The 21,162-nt window shown below is 40.5% G+C and overlaps 2 protein-coding genes across 3 annotated transcripts; one reads left to right on the forward strand and one right to left on the reverse strand.

Moving 5' to 3' along the window:
• Nucleotides 1–10: 10 nt before the first annotated feature.
• On the reverse strand, nucleotides 11–2,120 carry LOC133574759 (uncharacterized). The gene is made up of 6 exons (XM_061927016.2): nucleotides 1,779–2,120; nucleotides 1,390–1,507; nucleotides 1,204–1,322; nucleotides 976–1,075; nucleotides 685–806; nucleotides 11–606 (listed from the first exon to the last, which is right to left on the reverse strand). The coding sequence occupies exons 1-6, from the start codon at nucleotides 1,858–1,860 to the stop codon at nucleotides 503–505; spliced, it is 645 nt and encodes a 214-aa protein (XP_061783000.1). The 5' UTR covers nucleotides 1,861–2,120; the 3' UTR covers nucleotides 11–502.
• A 211-nt stretch (nucleotides 2,121–2,331) lies between these two features.
• rpl28 (ribosomal protein L28) lies at nucleotides 2,332–16,738 on the forward strand. Of its 2 annotated transcripts, none has more exons than XM_061927017.2 (5): nucleotides 2,332–2,383; nucleotides 2,734–2,821; nucleotides 5,671–5,794; nucleotides 14,822–14,940; nucleotides 16,599–16,738. In XM_061927017.2, exons 2-5 carry the CDS (start codon nucleotides 2,741–2,743, stop codon nucleotides 16,686–16,688), a joined length of 414 nt encoding a protein of 137 aa, XP_061783001.1. In that variant the 5' UTR covers nucleotides 2,332–2,383; nucleotides 2,734–2,740; the 3' UTR covers nucleotides 16,689–16,738. The 2 variants fall into 2 exon arrangements, with proteins under 2 accessions (XP_061783001.1, XP_061783002.1); XM_061927018.2 differs by lacking the exon at nucleotides 2,332–2,383 and adding an exon at nucleotides 2,428–2,466.
• The last annotated feature ends 4,424 nt before the right edge of the window (nucleotides 16,739–21,162 follow it).

The following is a 21,162-nucleotide window of genomic DNA, read 5'->3' on the forward strand; positions in this document are numbered from 1 at the left end:
TACTAATTGCCCATCCCCCAAATCTACATTGTATATGAAAAAGTGTACTTTCAAGTACACATTGTAATTTAATGACAGTTTTAATTGTATCACAATTCCTACTCTCACCTCATATTTAATTCAGTTTATTTGTAAATTTGTATTATTTGAAATGGTCCCAATTTGTTTCAGGAAAGTAGAGCTTTCAATTGATCATGTAAAACACAGACAAATACTGAATAAAAGGTATTTTTGTGTTCTGTAGCGCTTTGAAACGTGTATTTTGTTTAATGTAACATGGATTACCACACCTGCACTATTTATGGAGAATATCCTCTGAGGAATGTCAAAACAATTTCAGTGTAACTTAAGTCATCAAATTAGCATTTTGTAAAGTTCAAAGTTATAACAAAATCGTAAATACACATTACTCAGTGTGTCAAAAGGTTAAACTTTTACTCATTGTTTTCAGTCCAAAGTTCAGTTGTCCATCTCACAACACCAATATGGATTGTATTCTTGCTTATGTCTCCAGAGCTGCTTGTGCTTTCTGCACAGCAGCCTCCAGCATGGTACGCTCACTTAGCAGCTGGTGGAGAACACCTGTGTCCATCTCCAGCAGCATGCCTACACAAAGAGGGAACTGGAAATAAATGTTTACGTTGTTGGTTGAGATGGCGGAACACGCTGTAGTCTCAAGTTTACCGGTAATGTCGTGTGCATGACACTGGTCTAATTTCTCCACCAGTGAGAAGAGCTTTTCTCCGAACCTCTCTGCATCTTCAGTGTCTGAAGAGTCACTGATGTCTGTCTCCTCCACATGCTGTCTGTAAACACATCACATATCAGGAAGAAAATCTTATATTAGACCGTTGATTGATTAAAATGTTCTCATTTCTCAATGCGAAAAAGTAAATACAAAGTAGGCTTCACTATAATTCACCTTTAAGTGCAAATATGAGAATGATCTACAAAGCCAGAATATAAGTCACATACTCTTTTAAAGTCCTGAGCGCTTTGTTCACCTGCTCTTCCAGCTGTTTGGGATCTGAGAGAAGGTTTAAAACAGCCTTCTTGTGCTGCTCCAGTAACATACCTTGTGGATATTAAGCAAAATGTGCATCTTCTTACACAATAAACAATGCTTTGAGCAAGACTGTTTGGCCAATGTGTTGTTCAGAGATGTTGATATGAAGCAGTACATTAAACAAGAAGCTAACAAACCTGTGATCTTCTGTGAGTAACCAGTGTCGAAAACATTTACAAGGTCAAAAAGCTGCTCGCCCAAAGAGTCTGAAGACACCGAAAGGTCATCTTCTTCTTTACTCTTTATTTCGCTGCAACTAAACATGTGTATGAGTCAAATACATCTAAAACTTAATTCAATCCAGTCTCCTCTTCTGCATGTACCTGGGCTCCTTCTGGTCCAACTGCAAAGCGCCAACTGCTTTTTCCACAGCTGCATTGAGCATGGTCTCATCTTGCAGTATCTGACTCAAAACATGACCAGGAAGTTCCAGCAGCATACCTGGAGGGAATGGATGCAGGTACATACTTCACATGGTTTGCATATACAGTGTTAGTAAAGAGGTTACACTGGCATATGATGGATATTAAGTTAAAGTTAAAGTACCAATGATTGTCACACACACACTAGGTGTGGTGAAATCTGTCCTCTGCATTTGACCCATCCCCTTGTTCACTCCCTGTGAGGTGAGGGGAGCAGTGGGCAGCAGCGGTGCCACGCCCGGGAATCATTTTTGGTGATTTAACCCCCAATTCCAATTATGTTTACTCACCTGTCAGTTTACCAGCATCGTCGCTGTGTTTGGGGTAAATGCGACCGTACAGCTGCTCACCAAGTGCTTCCTCTTCCTCCATGTTTGCTCACGTTTAAGCAACTGCGTTATTTGACTGGAATAAGCGGTAGGAAATGGATGGATGGATGGGGCATATCTTTTGAACGGTTTTCCTCATTTCGTTTTTAATCAAACTCCCACTATCGGAGTATTTAAACCGCATAACTTTCGTTGCAGTCATGCAATTTGTTTCTCAAATAGTCTTTCTGTCGGTTGAAATATTTGACCTAACCTGATTGTCAAAAAACGGCTGTTCATAAACAAGAGGCGCTTAATAATGACGTAGAGGACCAACGACGCGTGCATTTTCGATGTGTTCATTCGCTTCTTATTTAAAAACTAGTGCTAAGGTGAATTGTACATTTTGACCGCATAGAAAATATTTCAAATGTATTGTTTTGTGCAACTCGTAATATAATGAACGATTTTGAAAGTAAAAAATGTTATCAAAACAAAAAAAGAAACTGACGCCGACGCGGAGTGATCTCTAGTTGAGGTTGGGTAAAGCGGTTTCCGCCCTCTCCGGTCTTTTCTTCTGCTAAAAGGTAACGTGGTCGTGTCGGCTGCTACCACACGGCTATTAAACTATTAAAAAAGCATATTTTTCACGTTAGGTTGGGGAATTTGAGTAAGATATTATTGTACAGTATAATTTTTCACACCTCATGTACTAATACATATCCCAGTGTAGTTAAAATATTAGGTAATATGTCGTGTTTGATAGGCCTCGTGTCGAGCTAGCATTAGCAAAGAAGCACAGATTAGCTATCACGCTGTTCATTAACGTTAAACATAAATATGCTATGTTACACGAATACCAATCGTATATGGTGTCTTTTGCGATTCATTAAAATTACTATACCTTATCTATTAACATGTTGGTCTTGTTTTCTAGGTTCATCATGTCGTCCCATTTGCAGTGGATGGTCATCAGGAACTGCTCCAGCTTTCTCATCAAGAGGAATGGACAGACTTACAGCACCGTAAGTGCTGCATATACTGTGTATAAAACTATTCAATTCCCTTGTTTTTCAACATACTGAGTAGACAATATATAGAACAGACACTGCTTACTTATAGGGGAACTCCACTTTTTGGGGAATTTTGCCTATGGTTCACAATCATGAGACATGACGACAAACATATTTTTTTATTGGATCCTAACTTGAACATACACGTAAAAAGTCCACCTGCAATGAAGCCAAAGTGAGATCCTCTATTCCAGTGTTTTTCAACCACTGTTCCGCAGCACACTAGTGTGCCGTGAGATACAGTCTGGTGTGTCGTGGGAGATTATCTAATTTCACCTATTTGGGTTGAAATACACTTTCATATCAGTAGGTGGCAGCCGGTAGGTAATTGCTTTGTAAATGTCGGAAACAGCGGGAGGCAGTGTGCAGGTAAAAAAGGTGTCTAATGCTTTAACCAAAAATAAAAGGTGAGTGCCCCTAAGAAAAGGCATTAAAGCTTAGGGAAGGCTATGCAGAGCAAAACTAAAAATTAACCGGCTACAAAGTAAACAAAAACAGAATGCTGGACGACAGCAAAGACTTACTGTGGAGCAAAGACAATGTACATCCAAACATGACATGACAATCGACAATGTCCCCACAAAGGAGGGTAAAAACAACTGAAATATTCTTGATTGCTAAAACAAAGTACATGCGGGAAATATCGCTCAAAGGAAGACATGAAACTGCTACAGGAAAATACCAAAAAAAGAGAAAACACCACAAACAGGAGCGCATGACAAGAACTAAAACACTACACACAGGAAAACAGCAAAAAACTCAAAATAAGTTACGGCGTGATGTGACAGATGGTGACAGTACACCTACTTTGAGACGAGCTATATTGATGCATGCTTGGTTATGGTTTAAAGTCATCCGACAATTGCGGCGACGACTTTTTACATTCAACTGAGTTTCGTTTTTAATACATTTCTGCTGGTGGTGTGCCTCCAGATTTTTTAAACGCAAAAAATGTGCGTTGGCTCAAAAAAGGTTGAAAAACACTGCTCTATTCCACCCACAAAACCCAATAAATAACCATCCAAAAACCGCTAACAATACTCAATTAACATTTTGTAACTTGAATATTAACCATGTATCAGCATACTTGCCAACCTTGAGACCTCCGAATTTGGGAGATGGGGGGGGGTGTCTATATATTTTCAAGTATTTCATATATATATATATATAATCCGGTCATGAATGAGTATATCCGTTCGGCCACCGTGTTCAATGGAGAAGTCTGATCTACAAAATTTGCAGGCAATACCCCTTCCCCTTCGAGCTGTCCTGGATGAACTGAAATTATTTTTTCCAATCATTTTGGAACTTGCAAGCGTACTTCTTCTTACTCGTCGTCGCCATGTCTCTTCGTCGTTCTTCTGCTTCGTCTCTGTTATGTTTTTGGACATTACTACTTGCCGTAGTTTTGAAGCAATGCACGATGGGAATCCGGATGTTGTGTGTCAGTGTATTAATTAACGTGCCGGCTGCAATAAACACACGCTGAGAAATAGCTCCGTGACTGCCTACTTTATGGGTTATAGATAAACCTATGGATAACGGAGACATATATATATAATAGTCTCCTTTTCAGGTGAGAGAGGAAGCTAAAGACAGTGCCTTTAAGGCACGCCCCCAATATTGTTGTCCGGGTGATGTTAAAATAATCACTAATGCAGACAAACTATAGTGGCACCGTGATCACACGCTCTATATTAACATTGAGTGGTAAATTGCTTCTTCGCTTGCGGAGGTTTGTTATACATCATGAATCATGCCTCTCACTTTGATAGTAAAAGGATGAGGATGTATTACAACAAGTTAGTACACTTTGACAGCCAATTTAGACCAGAGAACTGCACGAAAAGTCGCTTGGTTCCTCGCCCCTTTTCTTTGAGGATTAAGAGTCATTCTTCATCTAAACGGGACTATAACAACAGCAGGCATTGTACCATTAGTGATGTTTATTGGCTCTCATGAAGTCAGCAGTGAGTAATCTGTGATGTTGGGGGGAAAAATCAGTGAACGTTGTGATGTTTTTTAAATTAAAGTGCTTCGTATGCTTAAAATTAGCTAAATATGTAAATAATAAATGTTATTATAAATGTGTCTTTTATTACATTACATTTATACTCACAGAATGTATATAAAACCTTAATGGGGGTGTTTAGATGGGGTTTTCCTTTAGGGCTTTTATAGGCAGAATAGAAGGACCTCCATAGGCTCCATTGTAAGCAGACTTGATCGCATCATTTACTATTCAAAAAGCATTGTAAAAAGAAGAACATGTGTTCTTGTCTTACATAAAATTTGCGAATGGTAGGCAGAATTCCCCCCATAAAGTGAAGATCCCCAATAGGCTGCATTTCTGAACATGTTGGTAGTTGAATACATCTTACAAAACCGAGCATTTTTTTGTCACGGTAGAAATTTGATTCAGCCTATGTTTTCACTGGTGAGTTTCAATAGCAGAATAGATGCGTGATAAAATGGACCCAAAAATAACATAAGTCATGTTGTAATATGATTGGTCGGTAGGTCGTGAGTTCAAACCCCGGCCGAGTTATACCAAAGACTATAAACATAGAACCCATTACCTCCCTGCTTGACACTCAGCATCAAGGGTTGGAATTGGGGGTTAAATCACCAAAAAGGATTCCTCGGGCACCGCCACCGCTGAACCTCACTGCTCCCCTCACCTCCCTGGGGATGATCAAGGGTGATGGGTCAAATGCAGAGAGTAATTTCACCAATGTGTGTTTGTGACAATCATAAGGAAAGAAGAAGGATTAGTGTGTTAATATATTATTTGATGACAGGAGCCTAACAACCTGAAGGCTAGGAACTCTTACCGCTTCAACGGGCTGGTGCACAAGAAGACTGTGGGTGTGCAGCCAGCTGCTGATGGCAAAGGTGTGGTTGTCGTCCTCAAGAAGCGTAAAGGTACATTTTCTTTTAGTGTGTAAACTCAAATGTTCATAGTGTTCAGACTCTTGTTTTCCACCACTTTATTAGCATTGGCTCCCATTCACACTCCCAACATTCAAACCTCTTTGAAAACAGCTGTTTTACCACCCTCCGCCAACAATATACAAAATGATTTTCCCAGAAACTGTTTAATAGCAGGATCAGTGCCTGTTACATATGAGAATGGTGGATACAATTAAGACTGCCGCTATTCATTGTTGTAGTAATCGAGTACTCTTGTTGATTAGTTTGTTAAACTAGTAATCAGATAAAACTAAATTTATTGTAAAGCGAATTTTAGGGAAAATAATTGAAATTAAGAAATTACTTCTACTTACCTTGTTTTATTTTCTTATCGTTTTTTAATCTTGTACACTTTAATTAGCTTATTTGACCTTTTACGAGCTTTTTTATTCTTGTTTTACCTTCTAATACTCCGGTTTACAATCGTTTGCCTTCTGTTTACCTTCATTTTTACCCTCCAACTTGTTTTACCTACTATTTGCCTTTTGTTTTTGTTTTTTTACATTGTTTTACCTTCTATTGACCTTGTTTTACAATCTTTTAGCTTACCGTATTTTCCGCACTATAAGGCGCACCGGATTATTAGCCGCACCTTCAATGAATGGCATATTTCAAAACTTTGTCCACCTATAAGCCGCCCCGGACTATAAGCCGCGCCTACGCTGCGCTAAAGGGAATGTCAAAAAAACAGTCAGATAGGTCAGTCAAACTTTAATAATATATTAAAAACCAGCGTTCTAACAACTCTGTCCCAAAATGTACGCAAATGTGCAATCACAAACATAGTAAAATTCAAAATAGTGCAGAGCAATAGCAACATAATGTTGCTCGAACGTTAATGTCACAACACACAAAATAAACATAGCGCTCACCTTCTGAAGTTATTCTTCATTCGTAAATCCTTCGAATTCTTCGTCTTCGGTGTCCGAATTGAAAAGTTGGGCAAATGTGGGATCCAAAATGGCCGGTTCCGTCTCGTCGAAGTCATCGGAGTCAGTGTCACTGTTCAGCAGTTCTGTGAATCCTGCCTTCCGGAAAGCTCGGACCACAGTTGTGACCGAAATATCTGCCCAGGCATTTACGATCCACTGGCAAATGTTGGCGTATGTCGTCCGGCGCTGTCTGCCTGTCTTAGTGAAGGTGTGTTCGCCTTCGGTCATCCATTGTTCCCACGCCGTTCGCAGTCGTGATTTGAATGCCCTGTTGACACCAATATCCAGCGGTTGGAGTTCTTTGGTTAATCCACCCGGAATGACGGCGAGTGTTGTATTTGTGTGCTTCACTTGTTTTTTGACACCATCTGTGATGTGGGCGCGCATAGAGTCGTATATCAACATGGACGGAGCTGTGTGAAAAAAGCCACCCGGCCTCTTCGCGTAAACTTCCCTTAACCACTCGCTCATCTTTTCTTCATCCATCCATCCCTTCGAGTTAGCTTTTATGATGACGCCGGCTGGAAAGGTCTCTTTTGGCAAGGTCTTCCTTTTGAATATCACCATGGGTGGAAGTTTCAGGCCATTAGCATGGCAAGCTAGAACCACAGTGAAGGACGACTTCTCATTCCCTGTGGTGCGAATATTCACCGTACGTGCTCCCGTTGTATCCACAGTATCCACAGTGCGGTTCACAGGAATATCAGTTGCTGTGAAATAGTAATCCGTGTGAGGATGGAGAGATTGCGTCTTTTCATGAACCGGATCCTTGTCGCTTAGTAGGAGCCATTTTGTGGTCTTTACAGATGTAAACAGGAAATGAAACGTACGGTAATATCCGCGCGCTTTTTCTTCTTCTACGCGGGCGGGTGGTTGCTTACAGTAGAAGAAGAAGCGCTTCCTGTTCTATGGGGGCGGGTGCTTACCTTGGCGGTTGCTTGCGTAGAAGAAGAAGCGCTTCCTGTTCTACCGGGAAAAAAGATGGCGGCTGTTTACCGTAGTTACGAGACCGAAACTTTATGAAAATGAATCTTAATATTTATCCATATATAAAGCGCACCGGGTTAAAAGCCGCACTGTCAGCTTTTGAGTAAATTTGTGGTTTTTAGGTGCAGCTAATGGTGCGGAAAATACGGTATATTGAACTTTTCTTTTTAAAATGTACATTTTTTCATGCTATCACGTTCATTTATTACCGTATTTTCCGGACTATAGAGCACACAGGGATATAAGTCACACCCATTCAGTTTTAGAAGAAAAAAAAATGTTTCCATATATCAGCCGCATTAGACTATACGCCGCATATATATACCTTGTGTAATGATTTTTTTTTTTACATATAAATATTTTGTAAATGTTTATTTACTGGGGATGTAACTGTCAAAATCTCGAGGTGCGATATTATCACGGTATTAAGGCCACGTTTTGGTGCACGTCCAAAAAAAAATGTTAGTGTGTAAAATTACAGTCGCAGGAATGTTTAGGATAAACGTAATTACTGTAATTGATCACAAATATACCGTATTTTCCGCACTATAAGGCGCACCTAAAAACCACACATTTTCTCAAAAGCTGACAGTGCGCCTTATAACCCGGTGCGCTTTATATATGGATTAATATTACGATTCATTTTCATAAAGTTTCGATCTCGCTACTACGGTAAACAGCCGCCATCTTTTTTCCCGGTAGAACAGGAAGCGCTTCTTCTTCTACGCAAGCAACCGCCAAGGTAAGCACCCGCCCCCATAGAACAGAAAGCGCTTCTTCTTCTACTGTAAGCAACCACCCGCCCGCGTAGAAGAAGAAAAAGCGCGCGGATATTACCGTACGTTTCATTTCCTTTGTGTGTTTACATCTGTAAAGACCACAAAATGGCTCCTACTAAGCGACAGGGATCCGGTTCATGAAAAGACGCAATCTCTCCATCCGCACACGGATTACTATTTCACAGCAACTGATATTCCTGTGAACCGCACTGTGGATACAACGGGAGCACGTACGGTGAATATTCGCACCACAGGGAATGAGAAGTCATCCTTCACTGTGGTTCTAGCTTGCCATGCTAATGGCCAGAAACTTCCACCCATGGTGATATTCAAAAGGAAGACCTTGCCAAAAGAGACCTTTCCAGCCGGCGTCATCATAAAAGCTAACTCGAAGGGATGGATGAAGAAAAGATGAGCGAGTGGTTAAGGTAAGTTTAAGTTTACGCGAAGAGGCCGGGTGGCTTTTTTCACGCAGCCCCGTCCATGTTGATATACGATTCCATGCGCGCCCACATCACGCTGGTTTTAATATATTATTAAAGTTTGACTGACCTATTTGACTGTCTTTTTGACATTCCTTTAGCGCAGTTAGATGCGGCTTACAACACGGGGCGGCTTATAGGTGGACAAAGTTTTGAAATATGCCGTTCATTGAAGGCGCGGCTTATAACCCAGGGCGCCTTATGGTGCGGAAAATACGGTAATGATAAAAGGTTCTAATCATACTTACTAGAATTTGTAAGTGCAAAGAGTTGTGCAGGAACATCCACTGTTTCAAACAAATATAAAAAAATAATTTATAGTTGATTGTGTGTACCGTATTTTCCGCACCATAAGGCGCCCTGGGTTATAAGCCGCGCCTTCAATGAACGGCATATTTCAAAACTTTGTCCACCTATAAGACGCCCCGTGTTATAAGCCGCATCTAACTGCGCTAAAGGAATGTCAAAAAAACAGTCAGATAGGTCAGTCAAACTTTAATAATATATTAAAAACGAGCGTGATGTGGGCGCGCACGGAGTCGTATATCAACATGGACGGAGCTGCGTGATAAAAGCCACCCGGCCTCTTCGCGTAAACTTACCTTAACCACTCGCTCATCTTTTCTTCATCCATCCCTTCGAGTTAGCTTTTATGATGACGCCGGTTGGAAAGGTCTCTTTTGGCAAGGTCTTCCTTTTGAATATCACCATGGGTGGAAGTTTCTGGCCATTAGCATGGCAAGCTGGAACCACAGTGAAGGATGACTTCTCATTCCCTGTGGTGCGAATATTCACCGTACGTGCTCCCGTTGTATCCACAGTGCGGTTCACAGGAATATCAAAAGTCAGTGGAACCTCGTCCATGTTGATAATGTTCTCTGGCCGGATCTTTTTTTCAGCTATCTTGTTTTTACAATATGCACGGAAAGTAGCCAGCTTTTCTTGAAAGTCTTTAGGCAGTTGCTGTGAAATAGTAATCCGTGTGCGGATGGAGAGATTGCGTCTTTTCATGAACCGGATCCCTGTCGCTTAGTAGGAGCCATTTTGTGGTCTTTACAGATGTAAACACACAAAGGAAATGAAACGTAATATCCGCGCGCTTTTTCTTCTTCTACGCGGGCGGGTGGTTGCTTACAGTAGAAGAAGAAGCGCTTCCTGTTCTATGGGGGCGGGTGCTTACCTTGGCGGTTGCTTGCGTAGAAGAAGAAGCACTTCCTCTTCTACGGGGAAAAAAGATGGCGGCTGTTTACCGTAGTTGTGAGACCGAAACTTTATGAAAATGAATCGTAATATTAATCCATATATAAAGCGCACCGGGTTATAAGGCGCACTGTCAGCTTTTGAGAAAATTTGTGGTTTTTAGGTGCGCCTTATAGTGCGGAAAATACGGTAATGCAATTATGTTCAGTTTAGTCTCCCTTAACTTTTATCTGGTGTAACAAGTGTAATGCAATTATGTTCAGTTTAGTCTCCCTTAACTTTTACTTTTATGAATAGCAGCATTCTTGACATTGGACATGTTTTATATCAGTTTAAAAATGCTGTTCCTCAGAAAAGTTTACTTGATAACTTTTAATAATGTAAATACCTAACAAACTGATGTTTAGTTTTGTTGGCTTCATCTTTTCTTGGTGACTGTTTATGCGGTGGCGACTTTGCCAAGGTGTACAGTGCATGAGTGTAGATAGGCTCAAGCCCCCCTCACAACATCGAGAGAGACAAGAGGTAGAAAATGAAAGATGGAAAGAGAATTTATCAAGTAGTTTTTCAGTTTCCTCATTTTCCCGCAGTGTACAGCTTTTTGGTGATTTCCCTGTGTGCGTTGCGACGTGACTGACTGAATCTGTTTTTGCTGGGAAACGCTTGAGACAAAAGTGGTGCACTCTGTTTTGCAGAACACCGACTTTCTTACCTCCCCCAAAGAGGTTATGTTTGCGCCAGCATTTAGGGATAGATAATGATGACATTTTCAGGAAGTATCCAAGAAACAATTCCTCTTATCTTCAGCCTGCTCAGTGGCCTTGTGGTTAGAGTGTTCGCCCTGAGATCGGTAAGTCGTGAGTTCAAACCCCGGCCGAGTCATACCAAAGACTAAAAATGGGACCCATTACCTCCCTGCATCAAGGGTTGGTATTGGGGGTTAAATGAGCAAATTGATTCCCGATTGCAGCAACCGCTACTGCTCCCCTCACCTCCCAGGGGGTGGAACAAGGGAATGGGTCAAATGCAGAGGGTAATTTCACCACACCTAATGTGTGTGTGACTATCGGTGGTACTTTTAACTTTTTAACTTACGAACTCACTTTGTGCTTACGCCGTTCCAAGCTCCCTGCCTTGCTGACCTCGCACTGTGCAGAGGATTCTGGGAAATGTAGTGTATTTTCACTTTGTGAAACTGAAACAATACAAAAATAATGCCATTGTAAGTTAACACACACTTCTAGGCCTGTTAGCACATAAGCTAATGCTAATGACGCTAGCGTCAGTGCAAATATGCAGGAAAACGCTACTACAGACATTACACATTAAATGTTTTAGTAAGTATGAATTGTTTTAAATTGTGAAACTTAAAAAGGTTGCTTGGAGTGATGCATGAAGAATCCTTATGAGCAGAAACGCTATGGATGGTTTTACTTCTGGTTTAAAGCATTAAAACAGGAATTACATTTTCAACCCGCACTACCTGCAGTGAGCAAACCCGTCCAAAAGATGGCCCCATAGCACAAACAATAAAACACAATTTCAGTCCTTTGCTTGGGTTTAATGAAAACTATTGAACACACATTATTATGGCCATTAGAAAAACAAAATCCATAAATAAGCCGCAAGGTCTAAAGTGTAGGAAAAAAAGTAGCAGCTTATAGTACGGAATTTACGGTAATATACACCTAAACGATAAATGAAAGCTTTATTCTAATCCATTTATCGGTTAATCGTTGCAGCCCTAGATGCAGTGAATTGGAATTGGTAAGTCTAATAGTATATAAAACATTTGTAATAATACATGCGCACTAGCGTCCTTGGGCTTGGAGAAAACATGGCGAAACACAACTACCGTATTTTCCGCACTATAAGGCGCATCGGATTATTAGCCGCACCTTCAATGAATTACATATTTCATAACTTTGTCCACCAATAAGCCGCCCCGGATTATAAGCCGCGCCTACGCTGCGCTAAAGGGAATGTCAAAAAAACAGTCAGATAGTTCAGTCAAACTTTAATAATATATTGAAAACCAGCGTTCTAACAACTCTGTCCCAAAATGTACGCAAATGTGCAATCACAAACATAGTAAAATTCAAAATGGTGTAGAGCAATAGCAACATAATGTTGCTCGAACGTTAATGTCACAACACACAAAATAAACATAGCGCTCACCTTCTGAAGTTATTCTTCATTCGTAAATCCTTCGAATTCTTCGTCTTCGGTGTCCGAATTGAAAAGTTGCGCAAGCGTGGGATCCAAAAATGGCCGGCTCCGCCTCGTCGAAGTCATCGGAGTCAGTGTCGCTGTTGTTGTCCAGTAGTTCTGTGAATCCTGCCTTCCGGAAAGCTCGGACCACAGTTGTGACCGAAATATCTGCCCAGGCATTTACGATCCACTGGCAAATGTTGGCGTATGTCGTCCGGCGCTGTCTGCCCGTCTTAGTGAAGGTGTGTTCGCCTTCGGAGCTGTGTGAAAAAAGCCACCCGGCCTCTTCGCGTAAACTTCCCTTAACCACTCGCTCATCTTTTCTTCATCCATCCATCCCTTCGAGTTAGCTTTTATGATGACGCCGGCTGGAAAGGTCTCTTTTGGCAAGGTCTTCCTTTTGAATATCACCATGGGTGGAAGTTAGCATGGCAAGCTAGAACCACAGTGAAGGATGACTTCTCATTCCCTGTGGTGCGAATATTCACCGTACGTGCTCCCGTTCCACAGTGCGGTTCACAGGAATATCAGTTGCTGTGAAATACGGTAGTAATCCGTGTGCGGATGGAGAGATTGCGTCTTTTTATGAACCGGATCCTTGTCGCTTAGTAGGAGCCATTTTGTGGTCTTTACAGATGTAAACAGGAAATGAAACGTACGGTGATATCCGCGCGTTTTTTCTTCTTCTTCCGGGGGCGGGTGGTTGCTTACAGTAGAAGAAGAAGCGCTTCCTGTTCTATGGGGGCGGGTGCTTTCCTTGGCGGTTGCTTGCGTAGAAGAAGAAGCGCTTCCTGTTCTACCGGGAAAGAAGATGGCGGCTGTTTACCGAAGTTGCGAGATCGAAACTTTATGAAAATGAATCGTAATAAAGCGCACCGGGTTATAAGGCGCACTGTCAGCTTTTGAGAAAATGTGTGGTTTTTAGGTGCGCCTTATAGTGCGGAAAATACGGTACATGGACTTTTCTATGTAGAGTTCCCCTCTGAGTTTTGTTCAACTTTAAATTTTCCACGCTTCATTTCCGTGCATTTAAGAGCGCACTGCTCTTTTTAAATGGCGACATGTAATTAGGAAAAAGCTGACACGTTAATACTATTAATGAACAAAAAACTTACATTTGTCTTTGGGTAGACATTAACAAATTACATGAAGGCGTCAGGTTCACACCCCAGCCCAACTCTGTTTTACCTAACATAATCAGTAATCGTGATTTTAATATCGATAATTAATCTTAATTATTCATTTTGCCATAATCGTACAGCCCTATTCATAAACTAGAACACTATTTTTATCTAGTGGCGCAGTGGAAGAATGGCCGTGCGCGACCCGAGGGTCCCTGGTTCAATCCCCACCTAGTACCAACCTCGTCATGTCCGTTGTGTCCTGAGCAAGACACTTCACCCTTGCTCCTGATGGGTGCTGGTTAGCGCCTTGCATGGCAGCTCCCTCCATCAGTGTGTGAATGTGTGTGTGAATGGGTAAATGTGGAAGTAGTGTCAAAGCGCTTTGAGTACCTTGAAGGTAGAAAAGCGCTATACAAGTACAACCCATTTATCATTTATTTATTTATATGGACAAAAAGGGCAGTTACATCTTATAGCCAACAGGTGCCACCTTGCGAAATTCTTAAATTTTGGATGTCTCATGTCCATAAAGTGCTATCTTGCACAATTTTCACATTTATTTTATTCCAAGTTACTGTTTTATTTCTGCCATATTACTTTGTTTATAATGCTTGTGTTGCTTTCATGTGCACATTCAATTTCTACTTGAGGTCCATGAAAGTGTTTTTATCTACAATAATGTTTATTCTACAAAGGAAATCATTTTGAATGTGGTTGTTTCTTTAAAATACTGCGATTATAATGATAACCGTGATAATTTTTGTCACAATAACCTTGATAATCATGATATATAATGTTTCAAATCGGGAAACAATATGATAATACCTAGCCTGAATACTTAGATTTATAGCACTGAAAGTGTTGAAAAAGAAAGCTAATAAACCTTTGATACGATTACATTTCAAGGCTTGGTTTGGTTTCTTCCTCTTCGCTTTCCTCTCGCTCCCGATCAAACTCTGGCTTATAAAAACATTTACAGTTGGGATGTTAAAATGTGTTGCTGTTGCCATTTCTAATAAAAAGTAATGTATGGGTTGTTTTTGTGAAAAGCATTTCTGACCCTTAATCCTACAAAAATGGTGAATTGTTAAGTGAAGAGAGGCGTTCCCCGGAGCATGTATGATGTGTTTAACTTAGTAGTTGGTTATTGTTAAAAAAAACAAAAACAAGATAAGACCACAATAGTTCAGGACTCTACTACCAATAACGCCACTGAGCTAGATAACAGTGGATATGTGTGCTAAGATATTTGCTTGTTTCACAGGTCAGCACAAGCCCGTCAATTCTTACGAGAAGATCACCATCAACAAGAACTCCCGTGCCACTCTCAGCAGCCTGAGGCACATCATTAGCAAGAACAAGTACAGGAAGGACCTGCGCATGGTGAGTTAGGTTTTTGTTAGTGACAGTCTCAATCCCAACATTCAGGCATGTGAAATTTACGCGGACATCCATGTTTTTAAGCTTTTCTTTTCATGTCTAAATATCACCTCAGCGGGGTTATTTACCGTATTTTTCGGACTATAAGTCGACGTTTTTTTCATAGTTTGGCCGTAGGTGCGACGTATACTGCGGAGCGACTTATGTGTGAAATTATTAACACATTGTAAAATATCAAATAATATTATTTATCTCATTCGTGTGAGCAACGAAAAAATGTCTGCAATCGTCACACACACGTCGCCAATCGTCACTCACACACCAACCAATAAGAATTCGGCGGGGGCGGGTCATGGCAGAAGTGCATTGTGGGTCATGATATGCTAACTGCTATACGCTACTGCCGGAGCTATTAAAATGGATCACATCAACAATCGCGGAAACTTATAAAAACTGAGAAGGACTGAACTAAAATGGCACCGAAAAGGAAATCATATACTGCAGATTACAAGCTGGACCGAGTGAAATATGCTGCAGAGAACAGCAATCGAGCAGCAGAAAGAAAGGACGCTAGCGGGGCGCATACCAGAGGCGACACCGAGGAAAAAGATTTCATGGGATTTAGCGATCGGGAGTGACAGATTGTTTGGTAAACGTATAGCATGTTCTATATGTTATAGTTATTTGAATGACTCTTGCCATGATATGTTACGTTAACATACCAGGCACGTTCTCAGTTGATTATTTGTGCGTCATATGGCGTACACTTATTCAGCCTGTTGTTCACTATTCTTTATTTATTTTAAATTGCCTTTCAAATGTCTATTCTTGGTGTTGGATTTTATCAAATACATTTCCCCAAAAAATGTGACTTATACTCGTATATATGTTTTTTTCCTTCTTTATTGTGCATTTTCGGCCGGTGCGACATATACTCCGGAGCGACTTTTAGTCCGAAAAATACGGTAAATGAAATATCAATATACTGTTAACACACTGTAAGTTCCAAACCAGTTGTAGTTCTAAAGAATTTATTAGTAGCCAGCGAGAAAGTGTATTTTTGATGTGACATGTTGTAAATGGAGGTATATTACCCGAGGGGCCGTGGCTATAGGATAGTTACCAAATGGGAAACGTTTTTTGAGTTCTTTGTATGCATGTTAATACAATTTTACATTTTCTATTATGTTAGTAAATTATCTACTAAAAATTATGTGGTACATTGCATGGGATATGTAAGTGTCAAAAAGACAGCCAAAAGTGAAATAGTGTTGGAATGCACCCAATTGCAAGAAATAGTCTTGATTTACAAAATTTACTTTCATGGTTTGAGTGCACCTGGGTGTAGGTTGATTGGCCCTAAATTGGCCCTATTGTGTGAATGTTGTCTGTCTATCTGTGTTGGCCCTGCAATGAGCTGGCGACTTGTCCAGGGTGTACGCCGCCTTCCGCCCGAATGCAGCTGAGATAGGCTCCAGCACCCCCGCAACCCTGAACGGGACAAGCGGTAGAAAATGGATGGATGGTTTGAGTGGCAGCACTTGGTGCTGATATAAATTGTCCTTTTTTCCTAATTGTCCTCTTCTTCTTTTTTTTCCTTTCGAAGGGTGCTCATATTACTGATCATTTCTTCACCAGCATTTGTTATTTCTTCCCCCCAGGCTGCACTGCGTCGTGCCAGTGCCATTTTGAAGAGCCAGAAGCCCGTCGTGGTCAAAAAGAAGCGCACCAGGGCTACAAAGACTGCATAAAGTGATATGCAGAATTACAAATAAAGGCTTTGTGTTTGGGGGAAAAGTGATTATTGACATTCAGTTTATTTTTAAACGGTCTTGACTTTGTTGAATGAATGTACCGTATTATTTTTTGTACTGTAAGGCGCACTTAAAATCATTTTCATTTTCTGAAAACTCGACAGTGCGCCTTATAACCCTGTGCGACTAATGTACGGAATAATTTTGGTTGTGTTTACTGATCTCAAAGCTATCTAAGTTGGTACATAAAAGATATATGGCAGTCACACTTAAGAGATACGTGTAGACTGCAATATGATGGCAGTCACACATAATAGATACATGTACACTACAATATGACTAGAGTAAACACCACCAAAATGTTACATGTTCCATTGAAAATATAGAACATTAAACACGGCGCTCAAAAGTCTATCAACATGTTTTAGTGCGACTTTGCTAAGCTATGAAGCCGCACGACTTGATGGATTGTACTGTGCTTCAACATACGAGTACCAGTATTATGGTGTGTGTATAAGGTAAGACATTATCTGGAGTGTAGTTTAAAATATTATACAAAATATACTTTTCTTAACCTTCTGGTACCTGCTGATATGTATTTGGAATCTGCATAAGTCCTGAAAATTTGCGCGCCTCCGCCTCTGTAGTCCATGCCGAAACCATAGTCGATTAGCTTCTTTTTCTGTTCTGTTATGGGACATTCATCCTCCGCTGTTGCCATTTTTAATATAAAGTAGTGTGAAGTCATATCTGTCAGTAAACTTGCCATGAATGCGCTAAAACATGGTGGTATAGTGAATTTTCATTTTTCACCCAATAACTTTAATTATTAGAGTTTCCCGTGAAAACGTTTTTTCACAGGACACCTTTCCTGCGTTATTGCACAAGTTAGCCGCGGATTAGGAGATGCTGCTTCGTTATTGATTTAAGTAAAGTCTGAATGTCATTTAAAGAGTTATCTCCATCTTTTGACACTTCAACCCCCGTTCTTGCACGCTACACCGCTTCAACAAAGATGATGGAGAAAAGGACAACCGGTAGGAAATGGATGGATGGACTTGCCAAGTGTCATACTTAAGATAAAATAAGTAGTCTTTATTAAGTCAATAATTCATAACACTAATTTTGATGCCTTATTCTTTGGAATAATGACAGATTTTTTTTAATAAACACACTATCCCTCCTTAGCCAAAAAAAAACGGATGCGCTCACAAAGTGTTAAGACAATATTTTTTGAAGCATTACATTTATCAACAGCCTCAGACCTATTATTAAAAAAAAAGTTTTTTATATAATTTATGGCCTTTGTAAAAAAAAAAAAAAAATGGTAACATGCAATATTTCCGAAAATTTGTTGTAAAGTGGAATACTTTACATGAGGTAATTGATTAATTCATGACACTGATTGTGATGCTTTTATTGTTTTTTGGGACGTGACAAATACAAACTTTATTCTTACGTCATGGCAATATTTGCTGATGCAGAAACATTGGATAGATTTTTTTTAAACAGCCCACAGGCAGCTTTCCATCCATTGCAACCGGCAAGGGGAAAAAAAACAAGTCTCCTCCCCTTTTAGTGATAAAATCACTGCAAGAATCAATCGAGCGAACGCGTCTCTTCACATTGTGTTTGGAAGGATGCTGTGGTGTTTACCATGAGGCCACTTCTTGGGCCTCCTGTGACCTTACTGCTTCTCCTGATGGCACCGGGTCATTGCTTTGAACTGCAGGACACCATCCACGCGCTGATAGAGGAGAACATCCACCTTCACGACCAGTTGGAGAACCTCACCCAAGCTCTCCGGAAGCTCAGGCGTGTTCTCTGGCGTCACTCAAACGGTACACGCTCTTCTTTTAGCATTGTGCAAACAAACGTCTTAAGAAGTTTATACTTTGAACTTTTTCCAAATAGATTTTGTAAAATATTGTGTCCCTTTCTTGGAGTAAGATTTAAACTCCCGTAATTGAATATAATGTTATCATAACCTGTGTTTTTAACCACTTATCCAGCTGCAAGATCAACAGCACCACCATTTATATTTTTTATTTTCTTTTTATTATGTCATCTCTGGCTGTACAAACCCTGTTTCCATATGAGTTGGGAAATTGTGTTAGATGTAAATATAAACAGAATACAATGATTTGCAAATCATTTTCAACCCATATTCAGTTGAATATGCTACAAAGACAACATATTTGATGTTCAAACTGATGAACATTTTTTTTTGTGCAAATAATCATTAACTTTAGAATTTGATGCCAGCAACACGTGACAAAGAAGTTGGGAAATGTGGCAATAAATACTGATCAAGTTGAGGAATGCTCATCAAACACTTATTTGGAACATCCCACAGGTGAACAGGCAAATTGGGAACAGGTGGGTGCCATGATTGGGTATAAAAGTAAATTCCATGAAATGCTCAGTCATTTACAAACAAGGATGGGGCGAGGGTCACCACTTTGTCAACAAATGCGTGAGCAAATTGTTGAACAGTTTAAGAAAAACCTTTCTCAACCAGCTATTGCAAGGAATTTAGGGATTTCACCATCTACGGTCCGTAATATCATCAAAGGTTTCAGAGAATCTGGAGAAATCACTGCACGTAAGCAGCTAAGCCCGTGACCTTCGATCCCTCAGGCTGTACTGCATCAACAAGCGACATCAGTGTGTAAAGGATATCACCACATGGGCTCAAGAACACTTCAGAAACCCACTGTCAGTAACTACAGTTGGTCGCTACATCTGTAAGTGCAAGTTAAAACTCTCCTATGCAAGGCGAAAACCGTTTATCAACAACACCCAGAAACGCCGTCGGCTTCGCTGGGCCTGAGCTCATCTAAGATGGACTGATACAAAGTGGAAAAGTGTTCTGTGGTCTGACGAGTCCACATTTCAAATTGTTTTTGGAAACTGTGGACGTCGTGTCCTCCGGACCAAAGAGGAAAAGAACCATCCGGATTGTTATAGGCGCAAAGTTGAAAAGCCAGCGTGTGTGATGGTATGGTGGTGCATTAGTGCCCAAGACATGGGTAACTTACACATCTGTGAAGGCACCATTAATGCTGAAAGGTACATACAGGTTTTGGAGCAACATATGTTGCCATCCAAGCAACGTTACCATGGACGCCCCTGCTTATTTCAGCAAGACAATGCCAAGCCACGTGTTACATCAACGTGGCTTCATAGTAAAAGAGTGCGGGTACTAGACTGGCCTGCCTGTAGTCCAGACCTGTCTCCCATTGAAAATGTGTGGCGCATTATGAAGCCTAAAATACCACAACGGAGACCCCCGGACTGTTGAACAACTTAAGCTGTACATCAAGCAAGAATAGGAAAGATTTCCACCTGAGAAGCTTAAAAAATGTGTCTCCTCAGTTCCCAAACGTTTACTGAGTGTTGTTAAAAGGAAAGGACATGTAACACAGTGGTGAACATGCCCTTTCCCAACTACTTTGGCACGGGTTGCAGCCATGAAATTCTAAGTTAATTATTATTTGCAAAAAAAAATAAAGTTTATGAGTTTGAACATCAAATATCTTGTCTTTGTAGTGCATTCAATTGAATATGAGTTGAAAAGGATTTGCAAATCATTGTATTCCGTTTATATTTACATCTAACACAATTTCCCAACTCATATGGAAACGGGGTTTGTAATTCTCTTTGATTGTTTTCTTTCATTCACCACAGCCTAGAATGACATTTTTGCACCATTCCATTGAATTGTTTTCTGTGTAGATAGATCCAACACATCAAGTTGCACCTCTGTCTTAATTACTTTTTTTTTTTTTTTTTTTAATTTTATTTGACTTTATCTTTTCTTACAGATCCAACACATCACGAGCACCATGAACATCACAACGAGGACGTGCAGCATCTCTGGGAGGAGTGGTCCCAACAGGGTGTGTATTACATTAAAAAAATTAGCAGTCTGTTGTTGATATCATTGAAGGGATTCATTCCTGGGTGGATCTCGTGTAAGAGGAAGGGGGGTTTAAGTCATTTTGCAATGCAGTGTGATATTAAAATGATGGAAAGCACCACTCTACATCTGTGGTCAAAGCTGGAATTGCCACAAAACACATGATTTGATATTCATTCATCCCTCTACTGCTATCTGGCGGCTAAAGTGGATAGTGTGCGCACTCCCAATTCATGTGTCGAATGGGGGCCACATTAATCACCTTCTGACTGTTGGTGAAAACGTTTTTTTTTTTAAACGTTGCCATTAATGCAGTTCAAATTGTTTCTGTTTTTTTCTGGTAGGTGTAAGCGAAGAAACCCATCTTCTTCTGGAGCATGCATTCTGTGGACATGACCTGCATGGCTCTGCAGGGCCTCTGCATGACTGGCCCAGCATCCTCCTCACAATGATGACTACAGCCTGCATCAGCTTGCTGCTACATTAGCTTGATATGCCTCAATGCTTTATACAAGCCTCATTTATGGTATGTTTTTAATACATAATATA

Source organism: Nerophis lumbriciformis, linkage group LG32, assembly GCF_033978685.3.
Source record: "Nerophis lumbriciformis linkage group LG32, RoL_Nlum_v2.1, whole genome shotgun sequence".
Taxonomy (NCBI): Eukaryota; Metazoa; Chordata; class Actinopteri; order Syngnathiformes; family Syngnathidae; genus Nerophis; species Nerophis lumbriciformis.